The sequence below is a fragment of the Mastigoproctus giganteus genome, chromosome 2 (assembly GCF_048544385.1).
Source record: "Mastigoproctus giganteus isolate SK-2022 chromosome 2, ASM4854438v1, whole genome shotgun sequence".
Classification (NCBI taxonomy): domain Eukaryota; kingdom Metazoa; phylum Arthropoda; class Arachnida; order Uropygi; family Thelyphonidae; genus Mastigoproctus; species Mastigoproctus giganteus.
The window spans coordinates 204827345-204849508 of record NC_143576.1 but is presented as its reverse complement, the minus strand read 5'-3'; the positions used below and the strand labels follow the sequence as shown (position 1 = coordinate 204849508).

The 22164-nt window shown below is 38.8% G+C and overlaps 1 protein-coding gene across 1 annotated transcript in view; it reads left to right on the top strand.

Annotated features, from left to right (window-relative positions):
- The window catches only part of LOC150089952 (uncharacterized), a 144314-nt gene that overhangs the window by 28681 nt on the left and 93469 nt on the right, over positions 1-22164 (top strand). The window contains exon 3 of the mRNA XM_090368920.1: positions 2600-2671. Coding sequence (XP_090225046.1) covers positions 2600-2671 — 72 coding nt within the window. The remainder of the gene's footprint in view (positions 1-2599; positions 2672-22164) is intronic.

Below are 22164 nucleotides of genomic sequence, written 5' to 3'. Positions count from 1 at the left end.
GTGGTGTTCTCATGTGGGGCAGAATAATGTTCAATAGTCACACCCCTCTTCATGTTTTTGATATGGGTACTGTAACTGCGCAGAGGTGCCGAGAACAGATCCTCGGATCCTACATGCTACTTTTTAGGGGTGTGGTCGGCCCAAATTTTCTTTTCATGCACAACAATGGCACTGCACATAGAGCCCGAGTGGTGAAGGAATATCTTGAAACTGAAGATATCCAATGACTGCTGTGGCGAGCACAATCACCAGACTTAAATCTGATCGAACATGTGTCATATTGCATGCCAACTGCCTATTCCTCGGTCACTTGGTGAGCTAAGGTCTGTGCTGATAGATCATATGCCATACTGATGTCATGTGACGATATTTTCGAGCATCTTGTATAGACTTCCGTAATGTAACCTTTTTGGTAATCCTTATACAACCCCTATAAATATCCTTCATACCTGTCCGAAGTTTCTCGCTGTCTCCTCATTCCATCATTATTTTACAGTACACCACCATACCAAATTTTGTATCGTTCATCGCAAGTTACACCATATTTTCTATGTGTTCTGTTAATTTTGTCTTCAAGAAGTGTAGTAGCAGTGCACTGTAGTTGAAAGTTACTGATAACTGATCTTTGATAACAAACAGCTAAATTCACAAAGTTAAACACCATTTTATTTTCTGACAAATTTATCATTGCACATGTTTTTTTTGAAACTTCTATTTCAGGTGATCGATGCTTTCCACTCCAGAATTTATTTTTATTTTTTAACTAATTCTTTTGAATGTTATTTCTTTTGTCATTATTTGCAAGAGGAGGCACAACATGTAGCTGTCCCTATACAGCTAGCTGTATAAAGGCAAAACATGCCTATCAAAAGCAACCATCACATACACCTGCTGTGTTTGTTTTCTTCAAATAAAATTGGCTTATGTTAATTTCAGAAGTATACTGATGATGTTTTTAGATGAATCCAAGGATGGGGAACAACTTTCCCATTGAGTAAAAAGCAGTTGATTAGGCAAAATTTAAATTTAAAAATTGTGAAATCTAAATGGCAATATTTAGTAAAATTTAAACATCAAATTAAAAAAATTCAGCCGAAATATGACATAAAAAGTGCAGACAGCAAATAGCCTAAACCAAAAATAAGTGAAATATACCATAGTGCATTTTAATTGAAACACCCTGTATATATATGTTATTTTGGTCGCATGTATTACACAGCATATATGTAATGCAATTTGATCTGAAATCAGTTTACACAATGATTAGAATGCCTTATGGTTGCACATTTGATACTGTACTTTTTTTATCACTGGAAGCCATAAATTTTTGCATTATAAGTGAATTTTTCTCCCTTGTTTATTATATATCTGGAGTAGTTTTGGACTAATAGCTATAGGATTAATAGTAACTACAGTAAATAACAACTATGCCTACACCTTTCTATGCTGTTCATTATACTGGCTTGTGGTTCCATTTTGATTTATGTGTGTGAGATAGTTTTTGCAGCCTACCAAGTTACCAAGCTGATAATGATGGTATGGAGTGGAATCCCCACCAAAGAAATTTGATATATAAAAAAATTTAGGAATCCAAATGATGAGTCAGTAGCAGTAAACTCTATTTAAATTCAGCAACTATGGACAGAGTCATTGTCAAAATGCCCTTTAGTTAGCTCTCCATTCAGCCACACCCCAACATTCAAATAACATTTTGTGAAAAGGTTTGGTTATGCTACCTGCAGCGCAGCAGATCTTTTGTGCCAGTAATCACTGCTTCCTGTAGCTATGAAGATCATTTTCAGGCTGAGGAAGACATAAAACCACAAAATTTAATGTTTCTCTGGGCAGTGAAATATTAAACTTTGCTACTGATAAAGTTTAATTTTCCTTTTTCTTTTTGCGAGAGAAGGTTATTTGTATGTGATGCTCATTTTATTTGAAAGTCATTGTTTTGGGAAAGTTAGAACAGTGGAAAAAATAGTGAAAATATGAGTTATAACAATTAAGTCTTAACATTACAGACAAAAAAAATTCTTTCTGAAACATTCATACTCAGCTCTAAAGTTTATGAAGAGTGGTCAGTTTATGAAAATCAGTTTTAAACAAGATTCATTTGTTTAACTATGAGTTATGAGTTAAAGCAAACAAAGGAGAGTTGCCGGTATTAGCATTTCATGAAGCTATAACAAATTTCTGTTTACCTCAAATATTTATTGTCATGTGTATACTATTCTAGGAATAGTACAGTTATGGCAATAGATGAAGTGGGACTACTGCAACCAAAATTGGTGTACTGAATAAAGTATTTTTGCAAGTACAGAAGAACAACCTTCCAATAGTCTTGAATAACTGACATCCCTCACAGTTCATTCACACACCAGGTTAATGGCTCATCAAAAGGCACTCCAGGCAAAGAGGATATACAGAAATAATTAACACTGTATCCACATTAAAACAAAACACACACACAGCAAGGAGGGTAGGTTAATATGGAAACTCACATGTGGGGTTCAGATAATTGAGAATTTACCATATTAACATTTCATGCATTACTGCACTGCCTTTTTAAATTACTAATCAACTAAGTTTCTTTAATTAGGTTCTACATCAGGTACAATGATTGGATTTACAGTTGTTTGGAGTGGAGGGAGGTCTACCACTACTTGGACTGGTAAGTGAATTATAGTGATATCAGATCATTTCTGTTAGAATAAAAATTAACTATATCTAGAATACATCATTTGTAAGTTCCATGTTTTCATTCCATTTCAATTGCATTCATGATGTTCACACTATGGGAGATTTGTCGGTGATGTGCTAGTAATTGGAAATTAGAGGACATTCATCAAATTCTCGTAACCCTGCATTCTGTTGATTAATGATTAAAATACAAATTGAAATGAATAACAGCCTAAATTTTGTCAAATTTAATTTTGACAGATGTATCAGTGACAGAAGAGATTTTAGAGTTTATCACAAACTAACCAATGAATAGAGTTAACCTGTACTAAAACTATATTTTAGTCTGTTATCAGAGAAGAAATCAAGTTGATGACGTAGAGATATCATCTTTTAAGGGCACAAAAGGTGATATTGTTGTATACGTTGGAACTAATGACATTAAGAGTAAGAGATCTGCAGATTTACTCAACAAGCAAAGGTCAATGTATATCTTAGTGCACTTGCATCATTTATACAAAGCCAATTATAGATTAGCCAGCTTACAAATGATTTCAAACTTTTAGCTACCTCCGAAAATTTAAATAATGATATAACCTTATTAAAAGAGAGATTTAGAAATAGAGCTTATTCAGAATGGATTATTAAAAAATCAATAAGAATTTTCGGCTAAGGTAAAGAAAGCCAACACAAGAAAAGTCGGATAACTTATGCAGAAAATTAGTTTCCCGACACCGGACTCTAGCGCTGCTCGCTCGGTAAACAGACGGTAGGTGTTATCGGTCTGGAGCCGAAATCGAGAAGGATATATTGATTAACAGGTAGGCGTGGCAAACGATGAAATGATTGGTGGTAGGTGCGACAGAGGACAAGCTACTGTATAGTCATTGGCATTATAATGTGTATTTATGAATAAAGAACAGTGCATAATAGTTTTGTGATGAATGGTAAACAGGTAATAGTAGTGACGAATCTTTTAAAGATGGAAGAAATTTGTAAGGAAAATAAAATGTTGGTTGATTTTTTGATGAAAACTAAATTAATAAAAGTTTCATTCTTTTCATTTTTATGTTCTTCATTATGTTTTTTTTCTCATTATTAAAAGCAGATTTTTGGAGTTCACGAGTGTTTTTACTATACTGTTGATTTAGGTTTGGTTACGAAAAGGTTTCTTTACTTTTCGTCATGTTTCGTAACCTGACCTTAAATGGTAAGTTAGGAAATGATAGAAACGGTTTCCTTATATTTAGTGACCTAACTTTAAACGTTAGGTTAGGAAATAATATAAGAAAAGAAAGAAAGATTCTATATATATATACATATATATATATATAGTGAATAGCTGTTGAGGTATTTATTGACGTTATGATACGTGTGTATCCGCACGAGTGTCTTTAAAAATAAAAGTACAGTAATAAAAAAAATAATATTTTGTTAATAAACAATTTATGCGCTAGTCCACGTGATTCTAAAGAAAAAAGGTTAGGTTATCCCCTCCACTTCGGGATTGGTTCAAGCTCCCATGGGATTCAAGTGGAGGTAACCTGACCTTTTTTTTACCATTATGGAAAGCATTCATTAGAGCAAGTTACCATTGGTGCTTCTGAGTGCTATTAAAATGATACTAACCCAATGTTATTGTGTGTTGTGTTCACGCACTAATCAGCGCATCGTTTGCCACGCTTACCTGTCAATCAATATATCGTTCTCAACTTTGCTCCAGACCGATAACACCTACTGCCTGTTTACCGAGTGAGCAGCGCTAGAGTGCCGTATCGGGAAACTAATTTTCCCCGTAAGTTATCTGACGTTTCTCGTGTTGGCTTTCTTTACCTTCGCCACTTAAGTACAAAGAGAAAAATGGGCAATTTAACATGATCATTTAGCAGTATATATATTGTGCAGGTATAATATCTACAGCACTAAAATTTAAGTAAATGAGCACTTCGTCCTGTGTTAGAACAAATTTGTATTTTATTTCCCCAAGCCATTGTTAGCTAAAAAAAATTTCCTACAAGAAAAAACCTCCTCTCACTCCCTCCCCATTTCAATTTATGCCCCTGGTTCTTGCATCAATTAATAGTATGAAAATGTCATCTTCCTTAATTTTACTATTCCATTTCATAACCTTATAAATCTCAAGCTACCTATACTCTTTCTAAGGCACCTATATTTTGTGACAGACTGGCCAGCTGGCAATTTTGGCAAATTTCAGCCCAAATATGGATGACATAAAAGGTGCAGACAGCAAATAGTCTGAACCAAAAACAACAGCAGCATTGGAAAGGCAGATTCCTTTATGTATCGATGGCTGGCTTGAGTGGGAAATAGAAACTACTGTAATATTAAACCCTGGAAAAATTTTTTATGACCACCTTTACAAAAATAATATAAAATATTAACTATCCACATGCAAGTTATTCAGTTTGCATGCATGATTTTTCATTAAAAAAAGTAATGAAAGTAATAGATTATCAGTGCACAATTTCTTGTTTATTTATTTTTAGTTATCATTACCTGATAATTAAAAACAAATTTTAATTATCTATACCAAAAAGTCAAGATATTTACCACTGCTGTGCCAGTTAACCTTTAAACACCAGGGGCAATTTTGTATCTTAGTCTAATCACAGTCTATACTTGAAGCAAACTTAACCTGAGCTAGGATATTGGCTAAATAAAAAAATACAATCATTACAGATAAAATACTAATCAATCAACATTCAGACATAGGATCAGGGTATGTCTGCCAGGGATAAAAATTGATGACGTAGAGATATCATCTTTTAAGGGCACAAAAGGTGATACTGTTGTATACGTTGGAACTAATGACATTAAGAGTAAGAGATCTGCAGATTTACTCAACAAGCAAAGGTCAATGTATATCTTAGTGCACTTGCATCATTTATACAAAGCCAATTATAGTTTAGCAAATTTGCAATAGCGGCATCGTTTAAGTTACATCTCATATTGTGAATACCTTCACAACGAGTTGCCATGACATTGCACTACTTCAAATAAGTAGCGCTTCACCCGAAGGAGAAGACTGTTGTTACTTATTCTCAGTGGATACCACCACCACCCAGATGGCACCGTTTCAGGGCTATTTAGCCCTTCTTCGGTGGGTGGGTACCTACCTAATATGAGATGTAACTTAAACGATGCCGCTATTGCAAATTTGCTAATCTATAATTGGCTGTGTATAAATGATGCAAGTTCACTAAGATATACATAGTCTAACTCTTTCGCAGCTTGAGGCATAAGCCCTTAATGCATTAGAGTGCAAAGGTCAATGTTGAAAAAAAGTCACGAGTTAGGGTTGAATGTGAAAGTGTCCGCAATTCTACCCAGACACGATAGGAGGGAGTATATGATGAGAGCTGTCGATCAATTCGTCCCTGGAGAGACTGTGCAGGGCTCAAGGGGTAGAATTTTTTTCAGACTGGTTTGTGGTTGTTGACAGGAGAGAGTGCTTCTACAGGGATGGGGTACACTTAAATAGAAAGGGTGCAAGAATATTTGTTGATATCGAAGCAGTGTTAGATAGGTCGGAAACCTGCTAGCTTGGGAGGATACGCAGACTAAAAGATTAACAGTGGCCACAGGCAGAGACAAAAGTGATTCTTGCACTGCTTCTATTAGAATGAACAGCAGCATGGAAAGCAAGGTAATGGAAACTTCCAGGACTTTTGGGAGTTATAGTGGAACAAATAAATACATTGGCTGTGTTAGGGTAAGGTAGAAACAGGTGCATGTATACTTGCATGTACACCAATGCTAGGAGCATAGTTAATAAATTTGATGAGCTTGAAGTGCTAGTCAAGACATCAAAGGCAGATATTGTTGGGATATCAAAGACGTGTTGTCACATATAAGATATAAGCAGTGCAGAATTGGAATTTGGGGAGTAAAATGTACAGAAAGGATAGACAGAACAGGAAGGGAGGAGAGGTTATGCTGTTAGTTAAGAAACACATAAAATCTAAGGAAGTGCATCCAATTGATGTTGGTGGACGATGCAACGTTGAGTCTGTTTGGTGTGACATAAGCACTGGGAAAGAAAAAATGCGAGAAGGCATGTGTTATAGGCCTAGTGAATCTGAGTATAATGAGAAATTGTGCAGAGAAATAGAGTGGACCAGTAAATCAAAATGTCTTATAATTGGAAATTTTAACTTTCCAGATACTAACTGGAACCTGTGGGTTGGTCATTCGCACCCTAGCAAGACATTTTTTGGATGTATTGGATGACTGTTTTCTACAGCAGCATGTTCGAGAAGCAACCAGAGGGAGTAATATTCTTGATCTGATTATCAGCAGCGATTATTCATGCATTAAGAATTTGCAGATAAAGGAATCACTGGGTGACAGTGATCACAATGTACTGATATGGGAATTACTTAAAGATGTAACTACTAGCAAGGCTAAAGGGAAGGGCTTTTGCTTTCGTAAAGGTGACTACAGTGGTCTCAGACAGTTTTTAAATTCTGATCAGTGCGATCAGCTGATGATGTTACCAACGTTGAATTCTAAATGGGAAGCTTTCGGGGACTTAATCCTGGAGGCTACTAGGCTTTTCATTCCAACTAAGAAATGCTGTTCAAGGTTCAGGCCTAAATGGATATCAGATGAATTAATGAGGCTCATGGCAGAGAAGAAAAATGTATGGGATGCATATAAATGATCAGGTGACACAGAAGCCTATGGCAGATATAAGCTTGTCTGTAATCAAGTCACAAAGAAAGTTAGGCAGGCGAAGGCAGATTACGAGAAATCTTTGGCAAAGGATGCAAAGGAAAACAGCAAAGAGTTCTTTACTTATGTAAACTCTATAAGGAAAGGGATGAATCAAATTGGACCACATAACATAGATGGGTTTACTATTGATGATCATGCTCAGGTAGCTAACAAACTGAATGAGTATTTTGCATCTGCATTCACACATGAGGAGTTATTCAATGAGAGGAATGCCAGAAGTTTATCAAACTCTAACAGGGAGCTAAGTGATTTTGTAATAACAGAGCAAAGTGGAGGAGAAATTGTTGAAGTTAAACATAAGGGAGGCACCTGGAGTGGACAGGATCTATCCAGTTATATTAAAGGAGGCAGCAAAGGAAGCAAGCAAGCCCTTAGCCATAATTACGAGAGCTTCCTTGGACTCAGGATTGTTGTTGTTGTTTGGTTTTTAGGAGCATTAGCAACTAAGGCCATATTGCTCCGGAATATGCGGTGGTCATTCCTTGACCTTTCCGCATCCTCCATATTTGGTGGTGACGGGCTCGAACCCCGGTCTAATCAAGAAGCGTGTGGTACGCACTGCTGCTCCTTCCCACCTGGCTACGGAGACGCCTTGGACTCAGGAGAAGTCCCCCATAGACTGGAGGTGTGCAAATGTATCACCAATTCACAAAGGGGGTTCAAAAGGTGACACATGGTTCACATCTGGTGAGTATGGGCTTGGCACACCCAGGGTCCTCAGCTGGATATCAACATTCTTCTCTTTCCTGGTGATTCCCTTCTATGTCTCTCTCTCTCTCTCTCTCTCTCTCATAAAGCAAAAGCTTTATGCTTTCTTGCTCCATATGGCTAATATATAATAATAATAATAATAATAATAATAATAATAATAATAATAATACACCTGTTAGTTTAACTTGTGTTCTGGGGAAAATAATGGAGTCACTGGTTAAAGAAGCATTGCAGGATCATCTAGACAAGACTGTAGTAATAGTTAAGACACAGCATGGGTTTGTTAAAGGGAGGGCTTGTCTGACCAATTTGATTGGATACTATGATGTAGTCACAAAGGAACTGAATGTCAAAAATAATTTTGATATCATATACTTGGATTTCAGGAAAGCTTTTGATACTGTTGCACATGGAAGACTGCTATACAAATTGGAGAAGTATGGCATTAAGGGTAAGTTGTTACAATGGATAAAGGGATGATTGAGTGGGAGACGACAGAAAGTGGTAATCAGTGGACACTGCTCTTCGTGGACAAATGATATTAGTGGAGTTCCTCAGGGTTCGGTGCTGGGCCCATTGTTGTTTTGTGTATTCATCAATGATATTGATGAAGGTATATTGTGATTAATGTCCACGTTTGCAGATTATACAAAGGTTGGCAGGGTTGTTAGTGACAGTAAAGACAGTATGCTACTCCAACTGGATCTAGATAAGTTGGGCAAATAGGCTGAGAAGTGACAACTGAAGTTTAACATTGACAAATGCAAAGTACTGCATATAGGTAGCAATTACCCAAGAGAAACGTACCAATTGTGTGGTACTACACTCAGGGAAGTGGAAAGTGAAAAAGACCTGGGATAATTGTGCAGTCAGATATGAAGTTTTCTGAGCAGTGCAGATGGGCAGCCAGGTTAGGTTATGGAATCTTGTCAATGATATATAGGAATTTTGCTAGCAGGGACAGGGAGGTGATTATCCCGTTTTACAAGGCAGTGGTCAGGCCACACCTAGAATACTGTGTACAGGTCTGGAGACCTCATTTTAGGAAGGATGTAGAGTTGATAGAATGAGTACAAAGAAGGGCAACAAGATTGGTGAAGGGAACAAAGGGGTGCTCTTACCACGAAAGGCTTAAATTTTGCAAATTGCAGTGCCTGGAGAGTAGGCACCTGCCAGGTGATCTGATTGAAGTTTATAAGGCCTTGAATGGGTTGAGCAACCTGAATGCTAATGGGATTCTTCCTCTTGCTCAGATTAAGAACCTGAGGGGGCATAGATTAAAATTGAGGAAAGACAGTTGTGGAATAGATGTGCGGAAATTTGCCTTTAGCCAGCTGGTGGTTGATTGGTGGAAGAGACTTCCATTATTTGTTGTGGAAGTTGATAGCCTCGATAAATTTAAGGTTGAGCTGGACAGGCATTTGGAACGAATGGGAGGTTTTTTTTTGGTTTTTTTGGCTGATGCTGCATAAGCTTGCTTTCTTTCATCATATACCTCTACTAATGCTAATGCCAATGCTAACATCCAGCATTCACACAATTGAAGAGAACAAATGTGTCTTAAGTTGGTTATTATTATTTTATTATTATTATTATTATTAGTCATATGGTGCAAGGAAACCTGAGGCTTATGCTGCACCAGCCAAAAAAAATTTCTGAGTTACCCTGAGAAAGAAGTAGAAGGAAATCACCAAGAAAGAGAAGAATGATGATATCCAGCTCAGCACCCTGAGGCCAAGCCCATACTCACCAGATGTGAGCCCCTGGGGTTATGGCAGATTATGAAGGGGATTAAGATCAGTTTTTGTTTAAATTTAATTTTTATAATTTTTAAATCTATTTCAGTAATTTTCTATGTTTTATTTCCGTAACTTTGTGAAAATAATTTCAGTAATTTTGTGAAATTAATTTCTACAATATTTTTTAATAATTCTTAACTTTTCTAAAGTATATCTGCTAAGTAACATTCTTTCCAGTAAATTTGGTAGCTTAATTTTAATTTCACTAGTGAATAAAGTTTCGATAACAGTTTAATTACTGTAACACTGTTCATTTAAATTGTGTAACATATTTTGCAAATTAAAATTTTGTAATCTTGCTTAAGTTCATATTTTATCTAAATAATGGTTGTTATAAGATCCACTTTCAGTACATCATCCAAGGACTTCATGACTCAGACAAAAATGCCTACAGGCTTTTTTTTGGTGAGTCATGAGTTCATCACTTGTATAGCCTGTGGCATGTATTCTAAGGTCAGTCTAGTTGACAAATGAAGCTCAACCGATGATTCTTTTCTCTGCGTCCAATGTAAGGAGTGTACCGATCTGAAATTAAAACTTGCCGCATTACTAGAAGAATTGGTGCCTCCATAGCCAGGTGGGAAGGCGCAGCAGTGCGTAGCACATGCTTCTTGATTAGACCGGGGTTCGAGCCCATCACCACCAAATATGGAGGATGCGGAAAGGTCAGGGAATGACCACCGCATATCCTGGAGCAATATGGCCTTAGTTGCTAATGCTCCTAAAAACCAAATAACTAACTAACTAACTAGAAGAATTTGAGTCACTAAAGAAACAGGTGCTTACCCTAGAAACAAGAGGAGAGACTTGTTAACAAGAGAGACTGCTTCTACAGGGATGGGATATACTTAAATAGAAAGGGTGCAAGAATATTTGCTGATGCTATCGAGGCAGTGTTAGGTGGGTCGGAAAACTGATAGCTTGGGGGGATACAAGGACTAATAGTTTAACAGTAGCCGTAGGCAGAGGTGAAGGTGATTCTTGCACAACTTCTATTAGAATAAGTAGCGACCTGGAGCGAGGGGTGTTGGGGGTTTCAGGGACGGATGGCAGTCATCCTGAAATAGGTGGGTATATGGGATGTGTTAGGATGAATAGGAATAGGAGCATGTATGCTTGCATGTATACCAATGATAGAAGTATAGTAAATAAATTTGATGAATTTGAAGTGTTGGTCAAGACATCAAAGGCGGATATTGTTGGGATAGCAGAGACGTGGTGTCACACAGATATAAGGAATGCAGAACTGGAATTTGGGGAGTACAATGTATACAGAAAGGATAGACAGGATAGAAAGGGAGGAGGTGTTATGCTGTTAATTAAGAAAAACATAAAATCAAAAGAAGTGCACCCAGTTGATATAGATGAACAGTGCACTGTTGAGTCAGTTTGGTGTGACATAAGCACTGCGAAAGCAAAAATAAGAGTAGGAGTGTGTTATAGGCCTAATGACTCAAATGAGTACAATGAACAATTGTACAGAGAAATAGAGTGGGCTAGTAAATCAGAATGTCTTATAATGGAGGATTTTAACTTCCCAGATATTGACTGGAACTTGTGGATTGGTCACTCACACACTAGTCAGACTTTTGTGGATTTATTGGATGATTGTTTTCTGCAGCAGCATGTTCGAGAGGCAACCAGAGAGAGTAATACAGTACTCTTGATCTGGTTATCAGCAGTGATCATTCGTGTATTAAGAATTTGCAGATGTGGGATTTACTTAAAGATTTAATTACCATCATGGGTAAAGGAAAGGGTTTTTGCTTCCGTAAAGGTGAGTACAGTGGTCTCAGAAAGTTTTTAAATTCTGTACAGTGGGATCAACTGACGATGTTACCAACAGTAAATTCTAAGTGGGAAGCATTCAAGGAATTAATCGTGGATGCTACTAAAAGTTTCATACCTATTAAGAAATATTGTTCAAGGTTTAGGCCAAAATGGTTATCTAATGAACTAATGAGACTCGTAACAGGGAAGAAAAATACATGGGATGCATATAAATTATCAAGCGACTCAGAAGCCTATGGCAGATATAAGCTAATCTGTAATCAGGTCACAAAGGAGGTTAGGCAAGCAAAGGCAGATTACGAGAAATCCTTGGCAAAAGATGCTAAGAAAAACAGCAAGGATTTCTTTACTTATATAAACTCTAAAAGGAAGGGGATGAATCTGATTGGTCCACTTGACATCAATGGTTCGACTGTTGATGATCCTGCTCAGATAGCAAACAAACTGAATGAGTATTTTGCATCTACATTCACACATGAGGAATTATTAAGGTTTGAAAATGGCAGAAGGTTATCAAATTGTAGTGGGATACTTAATGATTTTGTAATAACTGAGAGCAAAGTGGAGGAGAAATTGTTGAAGTTAAACATAAGAAAAGCACCTGGGGTGGATGGGATCTATCCAGTTATATTAAAGGAGGCGGCAAAGCAACTAAGCAAACCTTTAGCCATAATTATGAGAGCATCCTTGGACTCAAGGGAGGTTCCCATGAACTGGAGATGTGCAAATGTATCCCCAATTCACAAAGGGGGATCGAAGGGTGACACGAGTAATTACAGACCAGTTAGTTTAACCTCCATTCCAGGTAAAATAATGGAGTCACTGGTTAAAGATGCATTGCAGGATCATCTAGACAAGACTGCAGCAATAATTCAGACACAGCATGGGTTTGTTAAGGGAAAGTCTTGTCTGACAAGTTTGATAGGATATTATGATATGGTTACAAAGGAACTGGATGAAAAAAATAATTTTGATATCATATATTGATATCAATACAAATTGGAGCAGAATGGTATTAAGGGTAAGTTGCTACAATGGATAAAAGGATGGTTAAGTGGGAGAAGACAGAGGGTGGTAATCAATGGGTGCTGCTCTTCGTGGACTAATATTATTAGTGGAGTCCCACAGGGTTCGGTGTTGGGTCCACTGTTGTTTTGTATATTTATCAATGATACTGATGAAGGTATATCAGGCTTAATGTTGAAGTTTACAGATGATACAAAGGTTGGCAGGGTTGTTAATGGCAGTGTGCTACTGCAACAGGATCTAGATAATTTGGGTAGATGGGCTAAGAAGTGGCAACTGAAGTTTAACCTTGACAAATGCAAAGTACTGCATATGGGTAGAAGTAACCCCAGAGAAACGTACCAACTGTGTGGTACTACACTTAAGGTGGTAGAAAATGAAAAAGACTTGGGGGTAATTGTGAAGTCAGATATGAAGTTTTCTGAGCAATGCAGACAGGCTGCCAGGGCTGGTCATGGGGTTTTGTCAATGATATATAGGAATTTTGCTAGCAGGGAAAAGGAGGTGATTATCCCTCTGTATAAAGCAATGGTCAGGCCACGCCTTGAGTACTGCATACAGGTCTGGGAGCCTCATTTTAGGAAGGATGTAGATTTACTTGCGCGTGTACAGAGAAGGGCAACAAGGGATCCTCTTACCAAGGAATGAAGGGATCCTCTTACCAAGAGAGGCTTAAGTTCTGCAAATTGCAGTGGCTGGAGACTAGGCACCTGCGCGGTGATCTGATTGAGGTGTATAAGGCCTTGAATGGGTTGAGCACGCTGAATTCTGATGGGATCCTTCCACTTGTTCAGATTACGAACCTAAGGGGGCATAAATTCAAATTATGAAAGTACAGATGTAGAATAGATGTGCGGAAATTTACCTTTAGCCAGCAGGTGGTTAATTACTGGAACAAACTTCCATCTGTCATTGTGGAAGTTGATAGGTTGAATAAATTTAAGGAGGAACTGGACAGGCATTTGGAGGGAATGGCGTGATTTTTTTTTTTTTTTTTGGCTGATGCTGCATAAGCTCATACACTTGCTTTCTTGCATCACATGCCACTACTACTACAAATATAACTGGGAGTGTGTCAGAGACTAGTATCTTCTGATCTGCCAAATGAAGCATCTTCAATTCAGATCCAAGAAAATAGAATAGTCAAATGCATACTGCTTTGAGTGAAGGAGATTTATTTTTTTATTGGGAGCTACTAGTTGACTGTAATAATACCACAGGAAAGTTTAAGGTGGTAAAAGCTGAGTATGTGAAAGCACTGGTTATGAGAGCAAAGAGCATTGAAAGGAGTTTTTCATCTACATGATTACAAAAAAGAAAACAAATTGGATTGAACCTTTGTATACTGGGTGTAGTTAAGTCTTAGATAACTCAGCTGATGTTTCTGATGAATTGAATAGGTACTTTGCATTGGTTTTTCCTGACAAGAGGCTCTTCATGCTGAAGAGAGGCTGTGAGAGTGAGGCTGAGCCACATTGAATTAGTGATTTTGAAATTATAGTTGACTGCTTATTAGAAAAACTTTGGAGCCTAAAGGCAAGTAAGGTTCCTGGAGTTGATGGCATATACCCAGTTATTTTTAGGGAGGTGGCCAGAGAGTGTATTAACCCACTGAAGTTAATTATGAGGGAATCATTGGACTTAGGAGAAATTTATTTGGATTAGAGAAGTGCCAACTTATCAGCAGTACATAAAAAAAGTTCTAAGAGTGAAGTTGGTAACTATAGACTGATTAGTCTGACTTCAGTGGTAGGGAAAATCTTAGAGACGAGGATTAAGAGTGCAGTACAGGGACATTACCATTAGTATAAAGGCATATGATGCAAGAACGCAAGCTTATATAGCATCAACCAAAAAAAAAAAACAAAAAAACCCCTTCTCATTTCACCCATCCACTCACTCCAAATGTTTGTCTAGTTCTGCCTTGAATCTATTTAAGCTATCAACTTCTACGATAGATGGAAGTTTGTTCCAGCAATCAACCACCCGCTGGCTAAAAGCAAACTTCTGCACATCTATCCTACAACTGTCTTTCCTCAATTTCAATTTATGCCTTCTCAGGCAATTATTCTGAGCAAGAGGAAGAATCCCATCAGCATTGAGTATGCTCAAACCGTTAGCATTAGCATTAGCATTAGCAGAGGCATATGATGCAAGAAAGCAAGCTTATTCAGCATCAGCCAAAAAAAAAAAAAAAAACACCCACTCCCATTTCACCCCTCCGTTCGTTCGAAATACCTGTCCAGTTGAGCTTTAAATTTGTTTAGGCTATCAACTTCAACAACAAGTGATGGAAGTCGGTTCCACCAACCAACCACCCGCTGGCCAAAGGCAAATTTCCGCACATCTATCCGACATCCGTCCTTCCTCAATTTGAATTTATGCCCTCTGAGGTGATTATTCTGAGAAAGATGAAGAATCCCATTGGCATTGAGCATGCTCAAACCATTCAAAGCCTTATACACCTCTATCAGATCACCTCGCCGGTGCCTAGTCTCCAGACTCTGTAATTTGCAAAACTTAAGCCTTTCTTCGTAAGAGCAACCCTTTGTTCCATTTACTAATCTTGTTGCCCTTCTCTGTACCCGTTCCAGCAGCTCTACATCCTTCTTGAAATGAGGCCTCCAGACCTGTATACAGTACTCAAGATGTGGCCTTACCATTGCCTTATACAAGGGAATAATCACCTCCTTATCCCTGCTAGAAAAATTCCTGTATATCATTGACAAGACACCATGCGCTACTCTTGCAGCTCGTCTGCACTGCTCAGAGAACTTCATATCTGCCTGCACAATTACCCCCAGGTCCTTTTCATTCTCCACCACTGTCAGTGTAGTACCGCAGAGTTGATACGTTGCTCTGGGGTTACTGTTTCCCATATGCAGCACTTTACATTTGTCGATGTTAAACCTCATTTGCCACCTCTCAGCCCATCTGTTCAACCTTTCCAGATCCTGTTGCAGCAGCATAGCGTCAGTATTGTCCTTAACGACCCTGCCAACCTTTGTATCATCTGCAAACTTGGACATTAAACTTGATATCCCATCATCAATATCATTCATAAACACCGAAAACAACAACGGACCCAACACTGAACTTGAGGAACTCCACTAATAACATTAGTCCACGTTGAGCAGTGTCCATTGATTACCACTCTCTGTCTTCTGCCACTCAACCATCCCCTTATCCATAGCAGCAATTTGCCTCCAATGCCACACTGCTCCAATTTGTGCAGCAGTCTTCCATGTGCAACAGTATCAAAAGCCTTTCTAAGATCCAAATATATAATATCAAAGTTATTCCCTGCATCCAGTTCTTTTGTGACTACATCATAGTATCCAATCAAATTGGTCAGGCAAGACCTGCCCTTAACAAAACCATGCTGCGTCTGAGCTATAACTGAATTCTTGTCTAGATGATCCTGCAGTGCTTCTTTAACCAGTGCCTCCATTAATTTACCTGGAACAGAAGTTAAACTAACAGGTCTATAATTACTTGTGTCAGCCTTTGATCCTCCTTTGTGAATTGGGGTTACATTTGCACATCTCCAGTCTATGGGCACCTCCCCTGAGTCCAAAGAAGCTCTCATAATTATGGCTAGGGGTTTGCATACTTCCTTTGCTGCCTCCTTTAATATAACTGGATAGATCCCATCCACCCCAGGTGCCTTTTTTATGTTTATCCTCAACAATCTCTCCTCCACTTTCCTCTCAGTTATTACAAAATCATCCAGCTCACTGCCAATGTTTACTTTACCTACATCATTCTCCTTCCTGAATAACTCCTCATGCGTGAATGTAGATGCAAAATACTCGTTTAGATTGTTAGCCACCTGAGCAGGATCCTCAACTGTTGAACCATCAATATCCAGTGGACCAATCTGATTCATCCCTTTCCTTTTCGAGTTCAAGTATGTAAAAAACTCTTTTCTGTTTTTCTTTGCATCCTTTGCCAAGGATTTTTCATAGTCTGCCTTTGCCTGCCTAATCTCCTTTGTGACTTGGTTACAGACCAACTTATATCTATCATAGGCTTCCATGTCACCCATTAATTTGTATGTATCCCATGCATTTTTCTTCTCTGCCACATGTCTCATTAGCTCATCTGACAACCATTTAGGCCTAAACCTTGAACAATATTTCTTAGTTGGTATGTAAAGCCTGGTAGCCTCCAAGATTAGTTCCTTGAATGCTTCCCATTTTGAGTTTGCTGTTGGTAACATCATCAGTTGGTCCCACTGTATAGAATTTAAATACTGTCTCAGACCATCATAGTCGCCTTTACGAAAACAAAAACCCTTCCCTTTACCTCTGATGGTAGTTACCTCCTTGAGTAAATCCCACTTCAACACACTGTGATCACTGCCACCTAGTGGTTCATTTATCTGCAGGTTCTTAATGCATGAAGAATCACTACTGATAATCAGATCAAGAGTATTGCTCCCTCTTGTTGCCTCACGAACATGCTGATGTAGAAAACAATCATCCAATAAATCCACAAAAGCCTTGCTAGTGTGCGAGTGACCAACCCACAAATTCCAGTCAATATCTGGGAAATTAAAGTCCCCCATTATAAGACTCTCAGATTTACTGGCCCACTCTATTTCCCTGTACAATATCTTATTATACTCATCAGAGTCATTAGGCCTATAGCACACTCCTACTCTCAATTTTGATTTCCCTATGCTTATGTCGCACCAAACTGACTCGACACTGCCCTGTCCATCGATGTCGACTGGCTTCACTTCCTTGGACTTTATGTGTTTCTTAATTAATAGCATAACCCCTCCTCCCCTCCTGTCCTGTCTATCCTTTCTATACACATTGTATTCCCCAAATTCCAGTTCCGCATTACTTATATCTGTGTGACACCACGTCTCTGATATCCCAACAATATCTGCCTTTGATGTTTTGAGCAATACCTCAAATTCATCAAATTTATTTACCAAACTCCTAGCATTGGTGTACACGCAGGTATACATGCACCTGTTTCTATTCTTAGCTACCCTAACACAACCCATGTGTTTACTTGTACCGCAATGACTACCAGCAGTCTCTGAAATATCCTGCATCTTGTTTTTCAGACTTCTGCTCATTTGAATAGAAGCAGTGCAAGAATCACTTCCACCTCTGCCAGTGGCTACTGTTAATCTATTAGTCCTTGTATCCCCCCCAACTAGCAGTTTTCCGACCCACCTAACACTGCCTCGACAGCATCAGCAAAAATTCTTGCACCCTTTCTATTTAAGTGTATCCCATCCCTGTAGAAGCAATCTCTCCTGTTAACAAGTACAGTCCAGGCTGAAAAAAATTCTACCCCTTGAGCCTTGCACAATCCCTCCAGGGCCGAATTGATCGACAAGGCTCTCATCATATACTCCCTCCTATCGTGTCTGGGCAGAATTGCAGACACTTTCAAGTTCAACCCTAATTCACGGCTTTTTTTCAACAGTGACCTGTACTTGCTAAGTAATTCCGCCGGTCTCCTACTCTTAATATCATTAGTGCCAACGTGTACAACTATATCACCTTTTGTGCCCTTAAAAGATGATATCCGCTCTACAACGTCATCAACCTTTGCCCCTGGCAGACATACCCTGGTCCTATTCCACCTATCGTTTTTACAAAGTATGTTCCCCGTTTCCCTGACAATAGAGTCACCAACAACTACTAGTTCCTGTGGGACTAGTAGTTGTTGAAGAGGGACTAGTAGACGTTGAAGGCCTTATACACTTCAATCAGATCACCATGAGCAAGAGGAAGAATCCCATCAGCATTGAGTATGCTCAAACCGTTGAAGGCCTTATACACCTCAATCAGATCACCTCACAGATGCCTAGTCTCCAGATGCTGTAATTTGCAAAACTTAAGCCTTTCTTCGTAAGAGCAACCCTTTGTTCCATTCACTAATCTTGTAGACCTTCTCTGTACTTGTTCCAGCAGCTCTGCATCCTTCTTAAAATGAGGCCTCATACCTGTATATAGTACTGAAGGAGTGGCCTGACCATTCATTGCCTTACACAAGAGGTTAATCACCTCCTTATCCCTGCCAGAAAAATTCCGGTATATCATTGACAAGACACCATGAGCTACTCTTTTAGGGGCCATTCACAAATTACATAATGCAAGGAGAAAGTCAGATAAACAGTTACAATGCATTATGTAACCTTTTACCTGACTTAAATTCACATGGGGTTGCATGAATGTTACATAACAATCATTCCAGTAAAAGGTTTTTTTTTTAAAAACAAGTGTGATTTGAATTGCAGCATTCCATTCCATAAGTGGAATGGGTAATCAAATCTGATGTTATGAAGTTTTATGTGGGTGGGGGTGCATAAGTTACAAAACTGTGCTGTGTAATTTGTAAACAATCCCCTAAGAAGTTTTGTGCAATACACATATAAATATTATTTAATGATGCCAGATGTGTGAAATGGTCAAAGGTTTGACATAATCACATAAGTCTAGCTGGTCTCTTCTTTGTAACAGTGAAGTAGCAATGACAACAATTTCTGTTGGAATGGTAGAATGTATCACAAAATGTCTGATTACCATCTGTATGAGAGTTTCTAAGTTTCTAGCCTGACAAAGAAAGAGTTATTTTCTGATATTGGCTTTACACCATTTTTCAGTATAGACTTCTATAGTTAAATGCACTTTTAGCATTAGCATTAGTTGAGGCATATGATGCAAGAAAGCAAGCTTATACAGCATCAAACAAAAAAAAAAAAAAAAAAAAAATTCCTTCCCATTTCACCCGTCCGGTCAGTCCAAATGTTTGTCTAGTTCAGCCTTAAATTTATTTAAGCTATCAACTTCCACAACAACAGATGGAAGTCTGTTCCAGCAATCAACTACCCGTTGGCTAAAGGCAAACCTCTGCACATCTATTCTACAACTGTCTTTCCTCAATTTAAATCTATGGCCCCCCAGGTTCTTAGTCTGAGCAATCGGAAGTATCCTGTCAGCATCGAGCCTGCTCAAACCATTCAAGGCCTTATAGACCTCAATCAGATCACCTCGCAGGTGCCTAGTCTCCAGTTGCTGCAACTTTCAGAACTTAAGCCTTTCTTCATAAGAACACCCCTATGCCGACCGGGCTAGCCAGGTGGGTAGGACCAGGGTATGTCTGCCAGGGGCAAAGGTTGATGACGTTGTAGAGCGGATATCATCTTTTAAGGGCACAAAGGGTGATATAGTTGTACACGTTGGCACTAATGATATTAAGAGTAGGAGACCGGCGGAATTACTTAGCAAGTACAGGTCACTGTTGAAAAAAAGCCGTGAATTAGGGTTGAACTTGAAAGTGTCTGCAATTCTGCCCAGACACGATAGGAGGGAGTATATGATGAGAGCCTTGTCGATCAATTCGGCCCTGGAGGGATTGTGCAAGGCTCAAGGGGTAGAATTTTTTTCAGCCTGGACTGTACTTGTTAACAGGAGAGATTGCTTCTACAGGGATGGGATACACTTAAATAGAAAGGGTGCAAGAATTTTTGCTGATGCTGTCGAGGCAGTGTTAGGTGGGTCGGAAAACTGCTAGTTGGGGGGGATACAAGGACTAATAGATTAACAGTAGCCACTGGCAGAGGTGGAAGTGATTCTTGCACTGCTTCTATTCAAATGAGCAGAAGTCTGAAAAACAAGATGCAGGATATTTCAGAGACTGCTGGTAGTCATTGCGTTACAAGTAAACACATGGGTTGTGTTAGGGTAGCTAAGAATAGAAACAGGTGCATGTATACCTGCGTGTACACCAATGCTAGGAGTTTGGTAAATAAATTTGATGAATTTGAGGTATTGCTCAAAACATCAAAGGCAGATATTGTTGGGATATCAGAGACGTGGTGTCACACAGATATAAGTAATGCGGAACTGGAATTTGGGGAATACAATGTATATAGAAAGGATAGACAGGACAGGAGGGGAGGAGGGGTTATGCTATTAATTAAGAAACACATAAAGTCAAAGGAAGTGAAGCCAGTTGACATCGATGGACAGGGCAGTGTCGAGTCAGTTTGGTGTGACATAAGCATAGGGAAATCAAAATTGAGAGTAGGAGTGTGCTATAGGCCTAATGACTCTGATGAGTATAATAATATATTGTACAGGGAAATAGAGTGGGCCAGTAAATCAGACAGTCTTATAATGGGGGATTTTAATTTCCCAGATATTGACTGGAATTTGTGGTTTGGTCACTCGCACACTAGCAAGGCTTTTGTGGATTTATTGGATGATTGTTTTCTACATCAGCATGTTCGTGAGGCAACAAGAGGGAGCAATACTCTTGATCTGATTATCAGTAGTGATTCTTCATGCATTAAGAACCTGCAGATAAGTGAACCACTAGGTGGCAGTGATCACAGTGTGTTGAAGTGGGATTTACTCAAGGAGGTAACTACCATCAGAGGTAAAGGGAAGGGTTTTTGTTTTCGTAAAGGCGACTATGATGGTCTGAGACAGTATTTAAATTCTATACAGTGGGACGAACTGATGATGTTACCAACAGCAAACTCAAAATGGGAAGCATTCAAGGAACTAATATTGGTGGCTACCAGGCTTTACATACCAACTAAGAAATATTGTTCAAGGTTTAGGCCTAAATGGTTGTCAGATGGACTAATGAGACATGTGGCAGAGAAGAAAAATGCATGGGATACATACAAATTAATGGGTGACATGGAAGCCTATGATAGATATAAGTTGGTCTGTAACCAAGTCACAAAGGAGATTAGGCAGGCAAAGGCAGACTACGAAAAATCCTTGGCAAAGGATGCAAAGAAAAACAGAAAGGAGTTCTTTACATACTTGAACTCGAGAAGGAAAGGGATGAATCAGATTGGTCCACTGGATATTGATGGTTCAACAGTTGAGGATCCTGCTCAGGTGGCTAACAATCTAAACGAGTATTTTGCATCTACATTCACGCATGAGGAGTTATTCAGGAAGGAGAATGATGTAGGTAAAGTAAACATTGGCAGTGAGCTGGATGATTTTGTAATAAGTGAGAGGAAAGTGGAGGAGAGATTGTTGAGGATAAACATAAAAAAGGCACCTGGGGTGGATGGGATCTATCCAGTTATATTAAAGGAGGCAGCAAAGGAAGTATGCAAACCCCTAGCCATAATTATGAGAGCTTCTTTGGACTCAGGGGAGGTACCCATAGACTGGAGATGTGCAAATGTAACCCCAATTCACAAAGGAGGATCAAAGGCTGACACAAGTAATTATAGACCTGTTAGTTTAACTTCTGTTCCAGGTAAATTAATGGAGGCACTGGTTAAAGAAGCACTGCAGGATCATCTAGACAAGAATTCAGTTATAGCTCAGACGCAGCATGGCTTTGTTAAGGGCAGGTCTTGCCTGACCAATTTGATTGGATACTATGATGTAGTCAC